General features: G+C 37.7%; 1 protein-coding gene across 1 annotated transcript; it reads left to right on the top strand.

The window, feature by feature from the left end:
* On the top strand, positions 1–750 carry LOC131183210 (uncharacterized). Its single transcript, XM_058153517.1, has 2 exons — positions 1–31; positions 395–750. The coding sequence occupies exons 1-2, from the start codon at positions 1–3 to the stop codon at positions 748–750; spliced, it is 387 nt and encodes a 128-aa protein (XP_058009500.1).
* The last annotated feature ends 16,265 nt before the right edge of the window (positions 751–17,015 follow it).

The raw sequence follows: 17,015 nt of genomic DNA, 5'->3' as shown, positions 1-17,015 counted from the left end.
ATGAAAACTAATGAGAAGGATATGACAAGAGGTAAATTGATATAGATTGAACTTATGATATGAAAATTTTAACAGGTAAATAGTGAAACCCGCCATGCACTAATAAAACAGAGGAGACTCTGTCTGAGTCTTCATAAGAATGAAATGTGATAAAAAAAATTATATGTGGGATAATAAAAACAAATGGACATTAAATTATTAATGTACGTGATAAGATAAGATAGGGTGCTCTGGCACCGAATGTGGCATACCTTGCTCGGCTACACTGTAGACGGGTGAGGGGTGTTACATGAACTCACAAAAGAAATTGAATTCTAGACATGCTAGGTGGGTTGAGTTTCTTAATGAGTATTCCTTTATTCTTAAACATTGTTCTAGTGTTGAGAATAAGCAGCTGATGCACTTAGTCATATAGCATTTGTTCTTCATGAAATAAGTGCGCATGTCATTGGATTTGAAAGAATGAAAGATGATTATAATACTTGTCCTGATTTTGGTCTTATTTTTCAAGAGGTGAATACAGGTAATCGTTGTGATTTTGTTATTCTTGATGGTTATTTTTTTAAGGCCACCAAATTATGCATTCCTTGCACTTCACTTAGAGAATTCTTAGTATGGGAATTACATGTAAGTGGGCTAGCAGGATATCTTAGAAAAGATAAGACCATTGCACTTGTTGATGATAGGTTCTATTGGCCTTCATTGAAGAGAGATGTTGTTAGGATTGTCTCACAGTGCCGCACTTATTAGTTAGCTAAGGCTAAGAAACATAACACTAGTTTGTACACTCCTCTTCCTATTCCACATACCCCTTGGAAATATGTAAGTATGGATTTTGTTCTTGGGTTACCTAAAATAGCTCGAGGGCATGATTCTATCTTAGTAGCAGTGGATAGGTTTTCAAAAATGGCTCATTTCATTCCATGTAACAAGACATATGATGCTTCACATGTAACGGCATTGTTCTTTATAGAAGTTGTCAAATTGCATGGTTTACCTTCTTCTATAGCATCTGATAGGGATGTTAAGTTTGTTAATTACTTTTGGAAGACACTTTGGAAGTTGTTTGGCACTACATTGAAATTTTCTTTGGCTTTTCACCCTCAAAGAGATGGTCAAACTAAAGTTATGAATCATAGCTTGGGTGATTTTCTTAGGTGTCTTGTAGGAAAGAAGTAAGGTAATTGGGATATGGTTCTTTCTATTATAGAGTTTACCTATAATAATTCAGTAAATTGTTCCACACGTAAAAGCCCTTTTGAGATTATTCATGGCTATTCTCCCTGTACCCTAATTGACCTTGTTCCTCTTCCACCTGATATTCATGTTTCCTAACCTACTGAATCTTTTGCTTAATATATTCATGATTTGCATGCTGAGATTATGAGAAAGATTGCTTTAAATAATGAAAATTACAAACTTGCTACTAATGTGCATCGTAGGAATAAAGAATTCAATATTGGTGATTATGTCATTATTCGTATTCGTCTTGAAAGATTTCCTAAAAATTCTCTAGAAAAACTTCATGCTCGAACTATTGGCCCTTTTTCCATTTTGCAAAAACTTGGATTTAATGCATATTTACTTGACTTACCTAAAGATATGAATATTGGCCTTATTTTCAATGTGAAGGACTTGTCACTTATCGAGGCACTTTTGAGCCTCCTATTTTATCTTCTAGTGTTTATATAGATCAGCTTGTGCCAAAGTTACTAACACTTCCTCAGCCTAGAGATATCATTGACACTGTGCTTGGTGATGAGCTCGTTTCTTCCTCACAAGGTGGATTTCATAGATTTCTTGTCAAGTGGTAAGGCCATCTTGATTCCATTGCTATTTGGATCACACAACGAATTCCAAAGCCTATATCCTTCTCTCTTGGATGGTCATTTGCAAGTTTACTCTACGGAGTGGTGTTCTAATTAACCAAGGGGGAATGATGCAGAATACACTCCTAAAGATTTTGAGAGTACTTATTTTAGGAAAAAATATAAAAAATAAGAATTTTATTTTTTTGATGATTGTATATCTTAAATAGATTAGATTCCTAATTAAATTAAGATTCTTCAATTCCTAATTATGATTGAATTAAGGTTCTAAAATCCTAAAGAAATTGGGATTCCTAATCTTATAAATAAGACCTACGTTTTTCATTGTTAGCAATTTTTGTGATAACAATTTTATGAGATCAATAAACTTTGAAAATTAGTTCTCTTTTCTTCAATGATTGGTCCTTGATTTTTTTTCTTTACTTTTGATTCTTTCCTTTGTTCTACATCACGAGCACATCAGTTATAGATTAATGCAGATGAGTTTTATTATTTAAATAGGCTACAGACAAATCATTAATTTGAGATGAAATTAAATCGAACAGAGAAAAATTAACCCTAGAATTGAAGCACAAAAGAGAGGAAGCGTAAGGGTAAAATGCACCACCAGTAAAGTCTAAAATATAAAGCTTGAGTGCTAGTTAAGGCCTTCATCTGAATACGATTAGAATTAGAAGCGGTAGTAGGCAAAGCCTTGTACGACTCCATTCTTCTAATCACAATAGTCCTAGCCATAATAGTGTATGTAACCATAATAATGAGAACCACTAACATTATGTGAACCACAAATACCATATTTAAAATAGCTATCTGCTAGAACCTAATTCAAACATGGTTGATTTAGTATTCATTAGTATCCTACAAGATTTTAGTGATAATAGTTTTGAAGGTTGTTGCATTTTAATTTTTAAAATAGTGATCTAATCTTGACTAAGTGGTTGAGATTTATGTGTGATTTTATTTTATTTAGTTGGACTTTAATGCTATATAAATAGCACAATTAATTAATCTTTGTGTCAATGGAGTTGTACAGAGTGTTTCTTTCTATTCTTTATTTTTCTACATTTATTTTTGTTCCAACAGTAGTATCAGAGCCTCAATGATCCTATAGGCACATGAGAGAAATCTTTAAACACAAATTTATCATAGGTTGTTGGAGAGAAGTGCTCAAATAAAAGTTTTGATAAAAAAGGCTTAAAAAGGTCAGAGAAATGCATCAATAATGAAGAGATTGGAGAGAAGTGCTCCAAAATGATCAAAAATTAGTGAGAAATGCACCAAAATTGTTAGTTGGAGAGAAGTGCGCCAACATATCAACCTGTCTTTTGGAGAGAAGTGCTCCAATCACAATAAAAAAAAAAACTATTTTGAGTCCATGTTTGAATTAAGAGAGAGAATGTTAACACTGAGTCAAATATGGTTGATTTATTATTCATCGGTATCCCACAAGATTTTAAAGATAATAGTTTTTAAGGTTGCTCATTTTAATTTTTAAGATAGTGATCTAATCTTGACTAAGTGGTTGAGATTTTATTTTATTTAGTTAGACTTTAATACTCTATAAATAGTGTCACGACCCCATCTCACGAGTTAAATCGACACTAGGACTTAGGTCAGCATAGGCTTCCAAAGCCCATAGTAAGCCTATATAGTTTATAAGCCAATAATAAAACCAAAAAAAAAAAAAAAAAGCCCAATATCAAGAAAACAAACGGACAAAATTCGGCCATAAAATGGACAATCCAACGAGGAGAAATTTCACTCAACCTGTATTACAAACAAAACCACAATTGAGGAGCTCAGCTCACTATCACAAACCAAATCAACATCCAATATCAAAATGGGGAGTTTAGCTCACCCTGAATGCAATATCACATAAGCACTATAAGTCAAGTACATTAATTTTATAATACGAGAATACAATTATAGTCACTGCAGAGTTCTAGATTTGAATAATAAAATTAACAATTAATACATTAACCATTTCAAGTTACCTGTGAGAAAGAAAACATGTTAACTCCAAAATAATATCCACCTATCACCTGGGGAAAAATAATTGAACAGGGGTGAGTGTTCAACTTGGAGAGTTTAGATATTGATTATAGTTATAATTTCTATAGCTATCTAAGACTGATGCGTTCCTAAGTATAAAATGTACACTGAGCACTTATATCAAGCAATTCATCCAATTCTCACACAAGAAGATAATTTGGAGCTACACACGCACCCAGAATAGCATTTTCACACATAACTATGGGAGTTGATCCCCTATCCAGTTCTCTTAATCTAAGACCAGCCAGTAAGCTCAACTCAAGTTAGACTTTTGCTCAAACCTAAATGCGGTCCCAAGTGAGATCAACTTAAAGCTGTGCCTCACTCCAACTTTCCATATCTATAAGGACTGGGTTCTAGTGAGACTAGCTCAAGTCACGACTACCCGTCCAATCTATATCCATCATATACCATACCTATATGGCACATACACAACTCTAAATTATCCTCAACACGACAATCACAAACAATTAACAACAATTAAATGTATAACAATAAGAATGCTTCTAATATATATATATATATATATATATATATATATATATATATATATATAAGCATGCCAAGAATATAAATAATATTGAAATTATAAAAATAATCAATATCTAACTCACAGTGCAACTTAAAGCTTATTGATTCTGCTGAGAAGAAGAAAATGGTTGATTTGGATCACCTAAGCAAATATACCAAAGAACTATCAAGAATAAACCAATAATAATTAAATTAAAGAAACAAAAGACTTCCTAGTTTTGTGTCAAAAATTTAACAGAGTTTCCCCTATACTTAGGACCTAACCTCCCTATAAGAAAACATAATTTATATCTCAACAACCCAAAGGCCTCAAGCTCATAATAGAACACAATACAATGCCATTCGGGGCTTGCCAAAACCAATTAACTAGTGTTATTGCTCAATTTCAACTTAAGGGCCTAAAATTCATTATTGTTTAAATATATCCAATTCAATTGTGAAAATTCTATAAATATCCTTGGAGGTCCTTAATAATATTATCTTAATATTATATTTAAAATTACTATATTTCATACACTCACGAATATTTTATTAATGATTGAACTATAATTCAACTTAAGGCAAAAGGAGTGAATTTGCATTCGGGGTTATCTATGCTAATTCTGACACTTGGAACGTGTCTGGGGCATTTGAAAATGGTAGGAACGACTATAATATCGACTTACTTCTTAGATGTGTCTCAGAGCCTACGCGTCTGGACCAAAACTACAGTCCCGGGCACCAGTAGGATTTCTCTAAAACGAAAGTCCCTACATGAAGCCCATAATATAAGGAGTTAGAAAAAAATTTTATTTAACGTAAAAGGTGACTTTAAAGACTCGAAATCTCACTAGCAAGCTCGTAGGTCTCAAAAATTTTTTGGTATTGAAAAATACTCGAAGCTCTCAGAGTGCACAACACGTTGGTATACTCAGATTTTTTAGAAAAATTTTGGTTTGGGAGAATTTTGTTTGGAAGTCAAAATGGGCGAAAAATTCTAAAACTTGATTCACACAAATCGAAAAATGACACCATGCAAGCTTGATATCTACATAATGCCCATAAAGAAAAGAGCATTTTGATACCAAGAATGCCAGAAACAGTAATCGGAGAAGGAAGTTATGACCGAAAAAAGAAAAAGAAAAGAAATAAGAAAGAGAGAGAGTGTGTATGTGTCACAACCCAACCTATGGGCTGGACTGGCACTAGGACCTGGGCCAGCCAGCCTAAAGCCCTTGAGGCCTGCAGTAAGCCTAACTATTCCTTAACCCAATCCTAAGGCCCATTTTAAGCCCAATTTCAAGAATTCAACCAGACAGAGTCCGACCATAACATGGACCATATAACGGGGATTTTTTTACTCGCTCGACCTGTAAGCATAATATATAATCATTTGGGGAGCTCAACTCACCCTTCACATACTCATAATATCATAAAATCCAATGGGAGCTCAGCTCCCTCATCCAATCCAATTATGCATGTATTTAATGTTCGTACATATTCAATATAATATTATATTACAATCCCCAAATTGATTAAAATACTCCTAACACATGCGGAGTCTAAAATTTGGCTAAATTATACAAAATACATTAGATATTACTAATTGACCTGCGAAGAAGAGGAGCAGGTTAGTCACAACAAGTAATCCTCCTGTAGCCTGAAAAAATAAGATGAACAAGAGTGAGCGTTCGACTCAGAGAGTAAAATACCTATTTTAACTATAATTTCTATAGCTACCTAAAGCTAATGCATCCTAAGGAGTGCAATACAACACCATCAAAATTTTCGTACACATCAAATCATAACAGTAAATAGGCAATTTGGAGCACTGACACACCCTATAATGTTCAAACAGTACATGTATGGGAGCTAATCCCTTATACAGCTCTCTTAGTCTAACCTCTGCCAGCGAGTGTCTGTCAAGCCAGACTTTCGCTTGATAAACCAATTGCGGAGGCCAGTAAGATCATCTCGAGCCATGCCTACCCCAACTTATCCATAAAGGACCGGGTCCCAGCGAGTGTCTCTTAAGCCGCGTCTACCCATCCTATCCATATCCAATACCACACCACACGCACACTAACGCATGCACATTGCTCCAAATTGCCACAAACAACATCCATGGCACTTCATCAATTAAGAATGCAATATAAAATGTGCCTAGTGTTTAACTACATAGATACATATTTATAAGTAATGCATGGGCATGCCTGAATATATAATAATATTGAAATTATAATTAAAATTAATATTTTACTCACAGACTTGAACAGAGGTCATTGCGACGGCTGGGTGGAGGAGGAAGGCTGTCCCGACTCACCTAACAAATTTCATTGCAATTATTTAATATATTTGACTCAATACAAGTTTAGAAAGGACCAAAGACGCCCTAAGTTGTGCCGAAAATCCGGCAGAGTCTCCCCTATATCTAGGACCTACACAACCTGCAAAAGGGCTCAAAATGCACTTCTATATCCATAAGTCACACATCCACAACTCAATCACATCACATGGCCCGTCCTGGGCCCATCCAAACAGTCAATAACTATAATTTGAAAAATTACAATTTAATCCCTATAATTAGCCCTTTTGCACAAACTACCCAAATGAGCTCTAAAAAGTTTAAAACTTTGCCCCGCGGTCCTTAGTAATATTATTAAGCTAATGCAAAAGGAATTATAAATTTCTAACCTACCACGAATATTTTATAGATTTTTCATCAAAATCAGGCACTAGATAATTAAGAAAAAGTAGGGTTCGGGTTTACCTATGCCAATTTCGGAGACCTTGGGGATGCATCCGGAACGTCTGAAAATGGTGGGGTAGCCTATAATTTTGGTCCAATTCTGAAACTTTTTTGGTAGTCTACCTGTCCGATTCGAAATTACAGACCTGAGCAATTATTGAATTTCTGTGAATTGAAGGTACCTACGCGAAGCCCACAACACGGGGTTTAGTATATAATTTTTACAAAATTTTCTAAACTCATTTAATGCTCGGAAAAATACTACGAAGTTTCATGAGACCCACCAGAAAACAGTGTCAAAAAAAATTCGAAATGGGTATTACCGGGAAGCTCTCGTCGAGTGGAGCACTCCGGTACTCTCTGATTTTTTGTGGGGTTTACGGTTTTCGAGAAATCTAGCCCAAAAGCAAAATAGGCTAAAACTTCACGAGCAAAAATTGGACAAACTGCTCAATGGATTTTTGTGTTCTTGGTGTCTACGAAAAGCTCTCGAGGTGTAGATGTGTTTTGGGATAAGATCCGGTCTAATCGGTGGCCGAATCGGCCCCGAAAGCCGAAACGGCGCTCACGCAAAGGGGAGTTTTTGGGGTCATTTTCCAGTGGCCTGGAGCGTCAGCCAGCGATGGGGAGGTGTCCTAGAGGCTTGCCAGCGACTGGGGAAGGCTGGGTCGGTGATGGGGCGACAAGGGGAGGAGAGAGGAGAGAGAAAATGGAGAGGGGAGAGGAAAAGTCAGGCGCGCAGGGAAGGAGAATAGAAAAAGGAAAGGGCCGATCTGATTCGACCGGTCCAACTCGGTCCTATTCGATTTAGTCGGTTCGATTCAGGATACCCAAAATTAAATTTTTACTCTGCCTTGGAACAGAAAACGAGGCTCAAAAATTTTGAAAAATTTCTAGAAAACTCAGAAAAATTCGTAGGGTCTAAATATATTATTAGTTTTGCCATGTGGTCTTTAAATAAATTTTTAAAAATCATCAAAGTTTTATATTTTCGAAAAATAGAACCTGATTTCAAAAACTCGAAAAATTTCAAATAATTTTCTAAAATTTAAATAAAATAAAATATTAATAGCTACCCATAAAATAATTAATTTAAAAATTAGGGGTGTTACATTCTTCCCCCTTACAGAAAATTTATCCTCGAATTTTTACGCAAGGCAGTATAAAAAAACAGAATTACACATTAAACAAATAAATGGTACTTGCTACACATGTCCCGCTCTGACTCCCAGGTGCATTCTTCTACTGATTGGCTCCTCCACAAAACCTTAACCATAAAAATTTGTTTTGATCTTAGTTGCCTCACTTGGTAGTCCACTATAGCTACTGGCTGCTCATCAAATGTTAAGTCTTCTTTCAGCTCTATATTATCCGGATGTAGCACATGAGAAGGATTAGGTATGTATTTCCTAAGCATGGAGATGTGAACACACAGGGTGAACATGAGAAAGGCTGTGTGGTAACTCCAACTGATAAGCAACTGCTCCGACTTTGTCAATAACCTCTAAAGGTCCAATATACTGAGGTGTCAACTTGCCATTCTTTCCAAATCTCATAACTCCCTTCATTGAAGAAACCTTTAGGAATACGTAATCGCCTACTACAAACTCTACATCCCTCCATCTAGGATCTACATAACTCTTCTACCTGCTAAAGCCGTTTTCAATCATTTCCTGATTAAACGAATCATCTCTGAAGTGTACTGTACTAGGTCTATATCATGCACCTTCGCTTCTCCCATTTCCGTCTAACACAAAGGAAGCCTACACTTTCTGCCATATAGCGCCTCATAGGGTGCCATCCCGATACTAGAATGATAACTGTTATTATAGGCAAACTCCACCAAGGGTAGCTGATCATCCCATTGACCTCCAAAGTCCAGAACACACTTACGAAGCATGTCTTCCAGTGTTTGAATTGTCCTTTTTAACTGCCCGTCTGTCTGAGGGTGGAAGGCGGTACTGAAGTTTAACTGTGTGCCAAGTGCTTCCTGTAGCTTTCTCCAAAACTGAGAAGTGAATTGGGGCCCTCTATCAGATATTATGAAAGCAGGAACTCGATGCAATCTGACTATTTCTCAAACATAGAGCTTGGCATATTGTGCAATAGAATAGGTGGTTCTCACAGGTAAGAAATGTGCTGATTTAGTTAGACGATCTACAATTACCCATATCAAATCATATGCCCGAGTGGTATGAGGCAACCCAGTTACCAAATCCATAGTGATCATTTCCCACTTCCATTCGGGGATAGGGAGCTCTTGCAGTTTCCTTGATGGCCTCTGATGTTCAAACTTCACTTTTTGATAAGTCAAACACTTAGACACAAAGTCTGCTATGTCTCTCTTTATGCCATTCCACTAGTAGCTATCTTTCATAACATGGTACATCTTGGTGGAGCCTGGGTGGATACTGTAGGGTGTATAGTGTGCCTCTTGCATGATCTCATTCCTGAGGTTGTCCACATCGGGCACACATATCCTGGAACCTTACATGAGAGCACCATCGCTAGCAAATCCAAATTCACAACATTCACCCTGCTGTACTCTTTCTATAATCTTTATTAATTGTGAGTCTTTATGCTGAGAAACTCTGATTCTATCTCGCGGGTCTATCTTACTGAAAAATGGGCCAATAATACACCCTCATCTGAAATATCTAAGATCAGACCTTGATCCATCAATTCGTGTACTTCCTGAATTAACGGTCTCCTCATCACTGATTTGTGGCCATGCTGCCAGAAGATTTTCTGCTCAGAGCATCTACTACTACATTGGCCTTCCCAGGATGATACTAGATGGTACAATCATAGTCCTTCAGAAGTTCCATCCATCTCCTCTGCCTCAAGTTTAAATCCCTTTGTTAGAAGATGTACTTCAAACTCTTGTGGTTGGTGTATATCTCGCACACTTCATCATACAGGTAGTGTCTCTAGATCTTTAGTGCAAAGACTAAAGCCACCATTTCCAAATCATGGGTAGGGTAGTTTTGCTCATACCTCTTTAGCTGCCTTGAAGCATAAGCCACTACTTTCCCATGCTGCATCAAAACACATCCCAAACCAACTCTGGAGGCATCACAGTACACAGTATATCCTTTACCACTCATTGATAATGTCAACACAGGGGCTGTAGTTAGACATTCCTTAAGATTTTGGAAGCTCTCCTCACAATCATCTGTCCAAATGAACAGAATGTTCTTTCGAGTTAACTTAGTTAGGGGAGCGGCTATCCTGGAGAAATTCTATACAAAATGCCTATAGTAACCAGCTAGGCCTAGAAAACTTTGCACCTCAGTAACTGTTGTAGGCTGAAGCCAATCAGTTATAGCCTTAATTTTCTTGGGATCTACTTGAATACCTTCACTAGAAATCACGTGTCAAAAGAATGAGATGCTTTCTAGCTAAAATTCACATTTTGAAAATTTAGCATATAGCTGGTGCTCCTTCAAAGTCTGCAACACCATCCTCAAATGCCACACATGTTCTTTCTCGGTCTGAGAGTATTCCAAAATGTCATCTATGAATACGATGACAAAACGGTCCAGGAACGGCCTCAACACCCTGTTCATCAAGTCCATGAAGGCCATTGGTGCATTGGTGAGTCCAAACGACATAACCAGGAACTCATAATGACCATATCTTGTCTTGAATGCTATCTTGCGCACATCCTCATTCCTGATTCTCAACTGATGGTAGCCTGACCGTAGATCTATTTTGGAAAAGAATCTAGCCCCTTGGAGCTGATCAAATAGATCATCGATCCGAGGAAGTGGGTACTTATTCTTCACAGTCACCTTATTCAGCTATCTATAATCAATACATAACCTTAAGGACCCATCTTTCTTTCTCACAAGTAGAATAGGAGTGCCCCAGGGGGAGGTACTTGGACGGATAAAACCCTTGTCCAAAAGCTCCCGTAATTGCTCCTTTAGTTCCTTTAATTCTGCTGGGGCCATCCTGTAAGGTGACATTGATATGGGGTTTGTACCTGGCACAATGTCAATGCAAAACTCTATTTCCCTTCCTAGTGGTAACCCTGGAAGCTCCTCAGGGAAGACATCCATAAATTCTTTGACAACAGGAACATTCTCAATGTTAATACCTTCTACAGATGTATCTCTCACCAATGCCAAATACCCTTGACACCCATACCTCAACATTTTTCTAGCACTAATTACTGACACCAAGTTATATGGAGCCACGCTCCTGTCACCATCAAAGCTAAACTCTTCCACACCAGGTATATGAAAGTACACCCTTTTGTTCTTGCAGTCTAAAGTGGCATAATGAGTTGCCAGTTAATCCATTCCCAAAATTACATTGAAATCCATTACTGGTAGAGGAACCAAGTCTGCTGGGAGGATCCTTCCATCCACTACCACTGGGCTACCTAGAAAAACCATATCCACGTCTATGTTGTCACTAAGAGGGTAGCTACAGACAAGGGGCATTCTAAAGTTGTAGGGTTCCTACCCAATCTCATGACAAAAATAGGGGAGACAAATGAGTGCATAGCACTCGGATCTGTCAAAACACGAGCCTCATAGGAACAGACTAGAAGAATACCTGCCACAACTGCATTGGAAGCCTGAGCATCCTAGTGGCTCAAGGTGAAAACCCGAGCTTGACCCCTACCTTGCATTGCAGAACCCTGAAATTGACTTCTACCTCCTGACCTACCTCCAAATCCATGTCCTCCTTGTCCTCGGCCCTGTTAGCCACTGAATTGACTGCCTGCCATGCTGGAAGCAACAGGATACAATTGACGGGGAACATTTGCAATAGAACCCTATGACCCCATCTGTGGCTTGCTAAATATGGGACATTCTCTAGCAAAGTGACCCTGCTGGCCACACAGGAAACATACTCCTGAACCCATCATACAAGGTCCTGAATGTCCTCTTCCACACTGCATGCAAGGTGCCAAGGAGGATCCTAAACGGACCAGGCTGTTGTAACCCAAGCGTGACCACTCACCGGATCTGCCACAGTGCAGATCCTCGATATCTATGTTTAAAACCACCCTTCTTGTTGTTTCTACTTCTTCCTCTGTAATGACTTTGGCCTCCACTATCCGTGGTACTCATGTGGGGAAATCCTGAAGAACCCTCTGCTCTATTCTTCTTTACCTTTCCGCTATCATCTCCTGTATAGCTAATTTCAATCTGTCAGGCTCGATCAACTACCACATCAAAAGACTGATAAGACATCATGGCTAGGTTCACATACCTCCTGTCCAGCCCCTTTAGGAACCTCTTTACTTTTATATTTTCTGTAGCCACTGCTATGGGGGCATACCTACTCAGTTCCAAAAATTCTATAGCATATTCATCTACGGATCTGCCATTCTACCTTAAGGCCTCAAAGGCCCACTGCTTTTAGTCTCTGAAGCTTTCTTGCATAAACCTGTTGATAAACAGTTCCACAAATTGGGTCCAAGACAATCCCTCAATGCGAGGTAGTACGTAGTTTGTCATCCGCTGCCTTAGCACTGGCCCCAATACATGTTGTACACACTCTACCAATCTCCTGTTAGTCAACTATAGTTCCACTCCTGCCTGTTTGCAGGAGTCCAAAAATCAGTAAGCATCATTAGTCACATTATAGATACTAGGCACCAACTTCTTAAAATTAATTATCTGTTTGTAAGGTTCCCCTCTTGGTGCGATGGGCTGCTGCTGTTGTGGAGGGTGGACCATATATTATGATATCATATCGATGGTTCTCTGCAATCCGGCTAGGGTAGCTGCAATTGGGTCCATAGGACCCTGGGCCACAAAAGACTATTCCTATACTAGTGGCAGCTGCTCTTCTACTTGAGCAGCTCTAGGTCTCCTGCATAGCTTCCTTGGGCTAGGCGCCTCATCCTATGCCGACATCTCGTCTGGCACATCCTTTTCTGTGTAGTGGTAGCTCTTCTACTTCTATGTATTTTCTTGAAATTCAACAGCATTAGCCCACAAAAATTCAAAATAGCATATTACACAACTCTATAGACTCATATTTACACACAATTATATAAAGCAGAAACTAGAAGCAAAGATGACAATGCAAGGAAAAATGTGGACCCTATTCTCCGCATGTGACTCCTATTAGACTCTTCCCAAAACTTTAGACATATACTCCCCATGAAACTGAAGCCTAAGCTTTGATACCACAATTGTCATGACCCAACCTATGGGCCAGACCGGCACTAGGACCTGGGCCAAACTAAAGCTCCCGAGGCTCGTAGTAAGCCTAACTATTCCTTAACCCAATCTTAAGATCCATTTTAAGCCCAATTTCAAGAATTCAATCGGACAGAGTCCGACCATAACATGGACCATACAATGGGGATTTTTTGACTTGCTCGACCTGTAAGCACAATATATAATCATTTGGGGAGCTCAGCTCACCCTCCACATACTGATAATATCATAAAATCCAATGGAAGCTCAGCTCCCTCATCTAATCTAGTCATGCATGTATTTAATGTTCTTACAAATTCAACATAATATTATATTACAGTCTCCAAATTGATTAAAATACTCCTAACACATGCAGAGTCTAAAATTTGGCTAAATTATACAAAATACATTAAATATTACTAATTGACCTGCGAAGAAGAGGAGTAGGTTAGTCATAACAAATAATCCTTCTGTAGCCTAAAAAAATAAGGTGAACAGGAGTGAGCGTTCGACTCAGAGAGTAAAATACCAATTTTAACTATAATTTCTATAGCTACCTAAAGCTAATGCATCCTAAGGAGTGGAATGCAACACCATCAAAATTTTCATACACATCACATCATAACAGTAAATAGACAATTTGGAGCACTCACACACCTAATAATGTTCAAACAATACATGTATGGGAGCTGATCCCCTATACAGCTCTCTTAATCCAACCTCTGCTAGCGAGTGTCTCTCAAGCCAGACTTTCGCTTGATAAACCAAATACAGAGGTCAGCGAGATCATCTCGAGCCATGCTTACCCCGACTTATCCATAAAGGACCAGGTCCCAATGAGTGTCTCTCAAGCCGCGTCTACCCATCCTATCCATATTCAATACCACATCACACGCACACTAACGCACGCACACTGCTCCAAATTACCACAAACAACATCCATGGCACTTCATCAATTAAGAATGCAATATAAAATGTGCCTAATGTTTAAATACATAGATACATATTTATAAGTGATGCATGGGCATGCCTGAATATATAATAATATTAAAATTATAATTAAAATTAATATTTTAATTATAGACTTGAACCGAGGTTACTACGGTGGCTGGGCGGAGGAGGAAGGCTGTCTCGGCTCACCTGACAAATTTCATTGCAATTATATAATATATTTGACTCACTATAAGTTTAGAAAGGACCAAAGACGCCCTAAGTCATGAAAAAAATCTGGCAGAGTCTCCCCTATACTTAGGACCTACCCAACCTGCAAAAGGGCTCAAAATGCACTTCTATATCCACAAGTCACACATCCACAACTCAATCACATCACATGGCCCTCCTAGGCCCATCCAAACATTCAATTTAGTCTTTACAATTAGCCCTTTTGCACAAACTGCCCAAATGAGCTCTAAAAATTTTAAAACTTTGCCCCGCCGTCCTTAGCAATATTATTAAGCTATTGCAAAAGGAATTATAATTTTCTAACCTACCACGAATATTTTATAGATTTTTAATCAAAATTAGGCACAAGATAATTAAGAAAAAGTAGGGTTCAGGTTTACCTATGCCAATTCCGACCTTGGGGACGCGTCCGGAACGTCTGAAAATGGTGGAGTAGCCTATAATTTTGATCCAATTCAGAAACTTTTTTAGTAGCCTGCCTGCCTAGCTCGAAATTGCAGACCCGAGCAACTGTTGAATTTCTGCGAATTAAAGGTACCTACGTGAAGCCCACAACACGGGGGATAGTATATAATTTTTATAGAATTTTTTAAACTCATTTAATGCTAGAAAAAAAACTGCGAAGCTTCGTGGGACCCACTGAAAAATAGTGTCAGAAAAATTCAAAATGGGTATTGCTGCGAAGCTCTCGTCGAGTGGAGCACTTCGGTACTCTCGGATTTTTGGTGGGGTTTATGGTTTTCGAGAAATCTAGCCCAAAAGTTAAAATGGGCTAAAACTTCCCAAGCAAAAATTGGACAAACTGCTCGATGGATTTTTGTGTTATTGGTGTCTATGGAAAGCTCTCGAGGTATGGATATGTTTTGTGACAAGACCCAATCCAATCGGTAGCCGAATCGGCCAGAATCGGTTTGGGAAGCTGAAACGGCGCGTTTTCCTGGGAAAGAGAGTTTTTGGGGCCATTTTCTGGCAACCTGGAGCATCAGCCGGTGGCGGGGAGGAGTCCTAGAGGCGCGCCGGTGACTGGGGAAGGCTGGGGCGGCGGTGGGGCGGCAAGGGGAGGAGAGAGGAGAGAGAAAATGGAGAGGAAAGAGGAAGAGTTGGGCGCGCGGGGAAGGAGAATAGAAAAAGGAAAGGGCCGGTTCAATTCGACTGGTTCGACACAGTCTAGTTCGATTTGGCCGGTTCGATTCAGGATACCTAAAATTGAATTTTTACTCTTATTTGAGACCGAAAACGAGGCTCAAAAAATTTCGAAAAAATTTTAGAAAACTCAAAAAAATTTGTAAGATCTAAATATATTTTTAGTTTTGTCACTGGTCTTTAAATAAATTTTTAAAAATCATCAAAGTTTTATATTTGTAAAAAATCGAACCTGATTTCAAAAAATTTAAAAAATTTCAAATAATTTCTCAAAATTTAAATAAAATAAAATATTAATAGCTACCCATAAAATAATTAATTAAAAAATTAGGAGTGTTACAGAGAGAGAGAGAATGGGGGTGGGGGCGAGGCGAGGCGAGGCGAGGCGAGGCGAGGCGGGGCGGGGGGGGGGGGGGGGAAGTGTGGTCGCTGCTGCACGTTTTAAATGTTTTGGTTTTTTTTTTTTACTTTTATTTTTTCTGTTTAAATTCTTAAACTTTTTATTCTTTCAACAAGGTTTAAAATTCTTTTCAATGCAGTCCAAAATACTATAACACTATTAAATTAATTTTAATAATAATAATAATACATACTTACATACATACAATATATTAAAACAACAATATAAAATATATTTAATACATGAATAATAAAACTTTAATTAAAATCAATTTCACATAGTTAAGATACTATTTATTTTTGGAGTACAATCATTTATGCTATTAGTATAAAATAGTATTATAATAAAATTCTAAGTTAAATATATATGTTCAAAATTAAAATTCAAAACTTGAATTTAGAACTTCAAAATAATTTCATAAAAACATCTTTAAATAATAATAATAGAAATCTTAAAATAATACAATTAATAAATTGTTTATTTTCTTTAAATTTTTAGTGCATTACAAATTGCACATTAATTAGTCTTTGGCTTTTGTGTCAATAGAGTTGTACAGAGAGTTTTTTTGTATTCAATAAAATTGTTTTTTATTCTTTTCTATTTATTTTTGTTCCAACACTATCACCCTTAACCTAAACTCATCCATATCACACTTGGTGGAACCCTCAACCCCACTCACCACATCAAGCAACCAATGACAACCCTTAGGAATAAATGCTTCAACATAAAGCAAAAGCCTAGTCTGAAGAACCCAAAGTCCTAGCAAGCAAATAGCAATGATAGAAGAAGACTCCAATCCTTTGAATCGAAGAGGATAAAGAAAGGAAGAGAAAAAGAGGTTTTTTTTTTTTGTTTTATTTGGACTTATTTTGAAAAGTATGAAAGATCGATAGATGATTTTTTATGGGTTGCTTCCCATTTTGTTGTGGTTGTGTTAGTGGGGGGCGTGGTTTAGGGCCATTTGCTTTGTTATGGCTTGTTTT

The sequence above is a fragment of the Hevea brasiliensis genome, chromosome 1 (assembly GCF_030052815.1).
Source record: "Hevea brasiliensis isolate MT/VB/25A 57/8 chromosome 1, ASM3005281v1, whole genome shotgun sequence".
NCBI lineage: Eukaryota > Viridiplantae > Streptophyta > Magnoliopsida > Malpighiales > Euphorbiaceae > Hevea > Hevea brasiliensis.
This window is presented reverse-complemented; position numbering and strand designations above follow the sequence as displayed.

Bases quoted from the DNA above. Each gene is read 5' to 3' on its own strand.
- LOC131183210 (XM_058153517.1), top strand. From the start codon at position 1: ATGAAAACTAATGAGAAGGATATGACAAGAG. The intron at 32-394 runs GTAAATTGATAT...GAGAATAAGCAG, and splicing joins TGAGAAGGATATGACAAGAG to CTGATGCACTTAGTCATATA.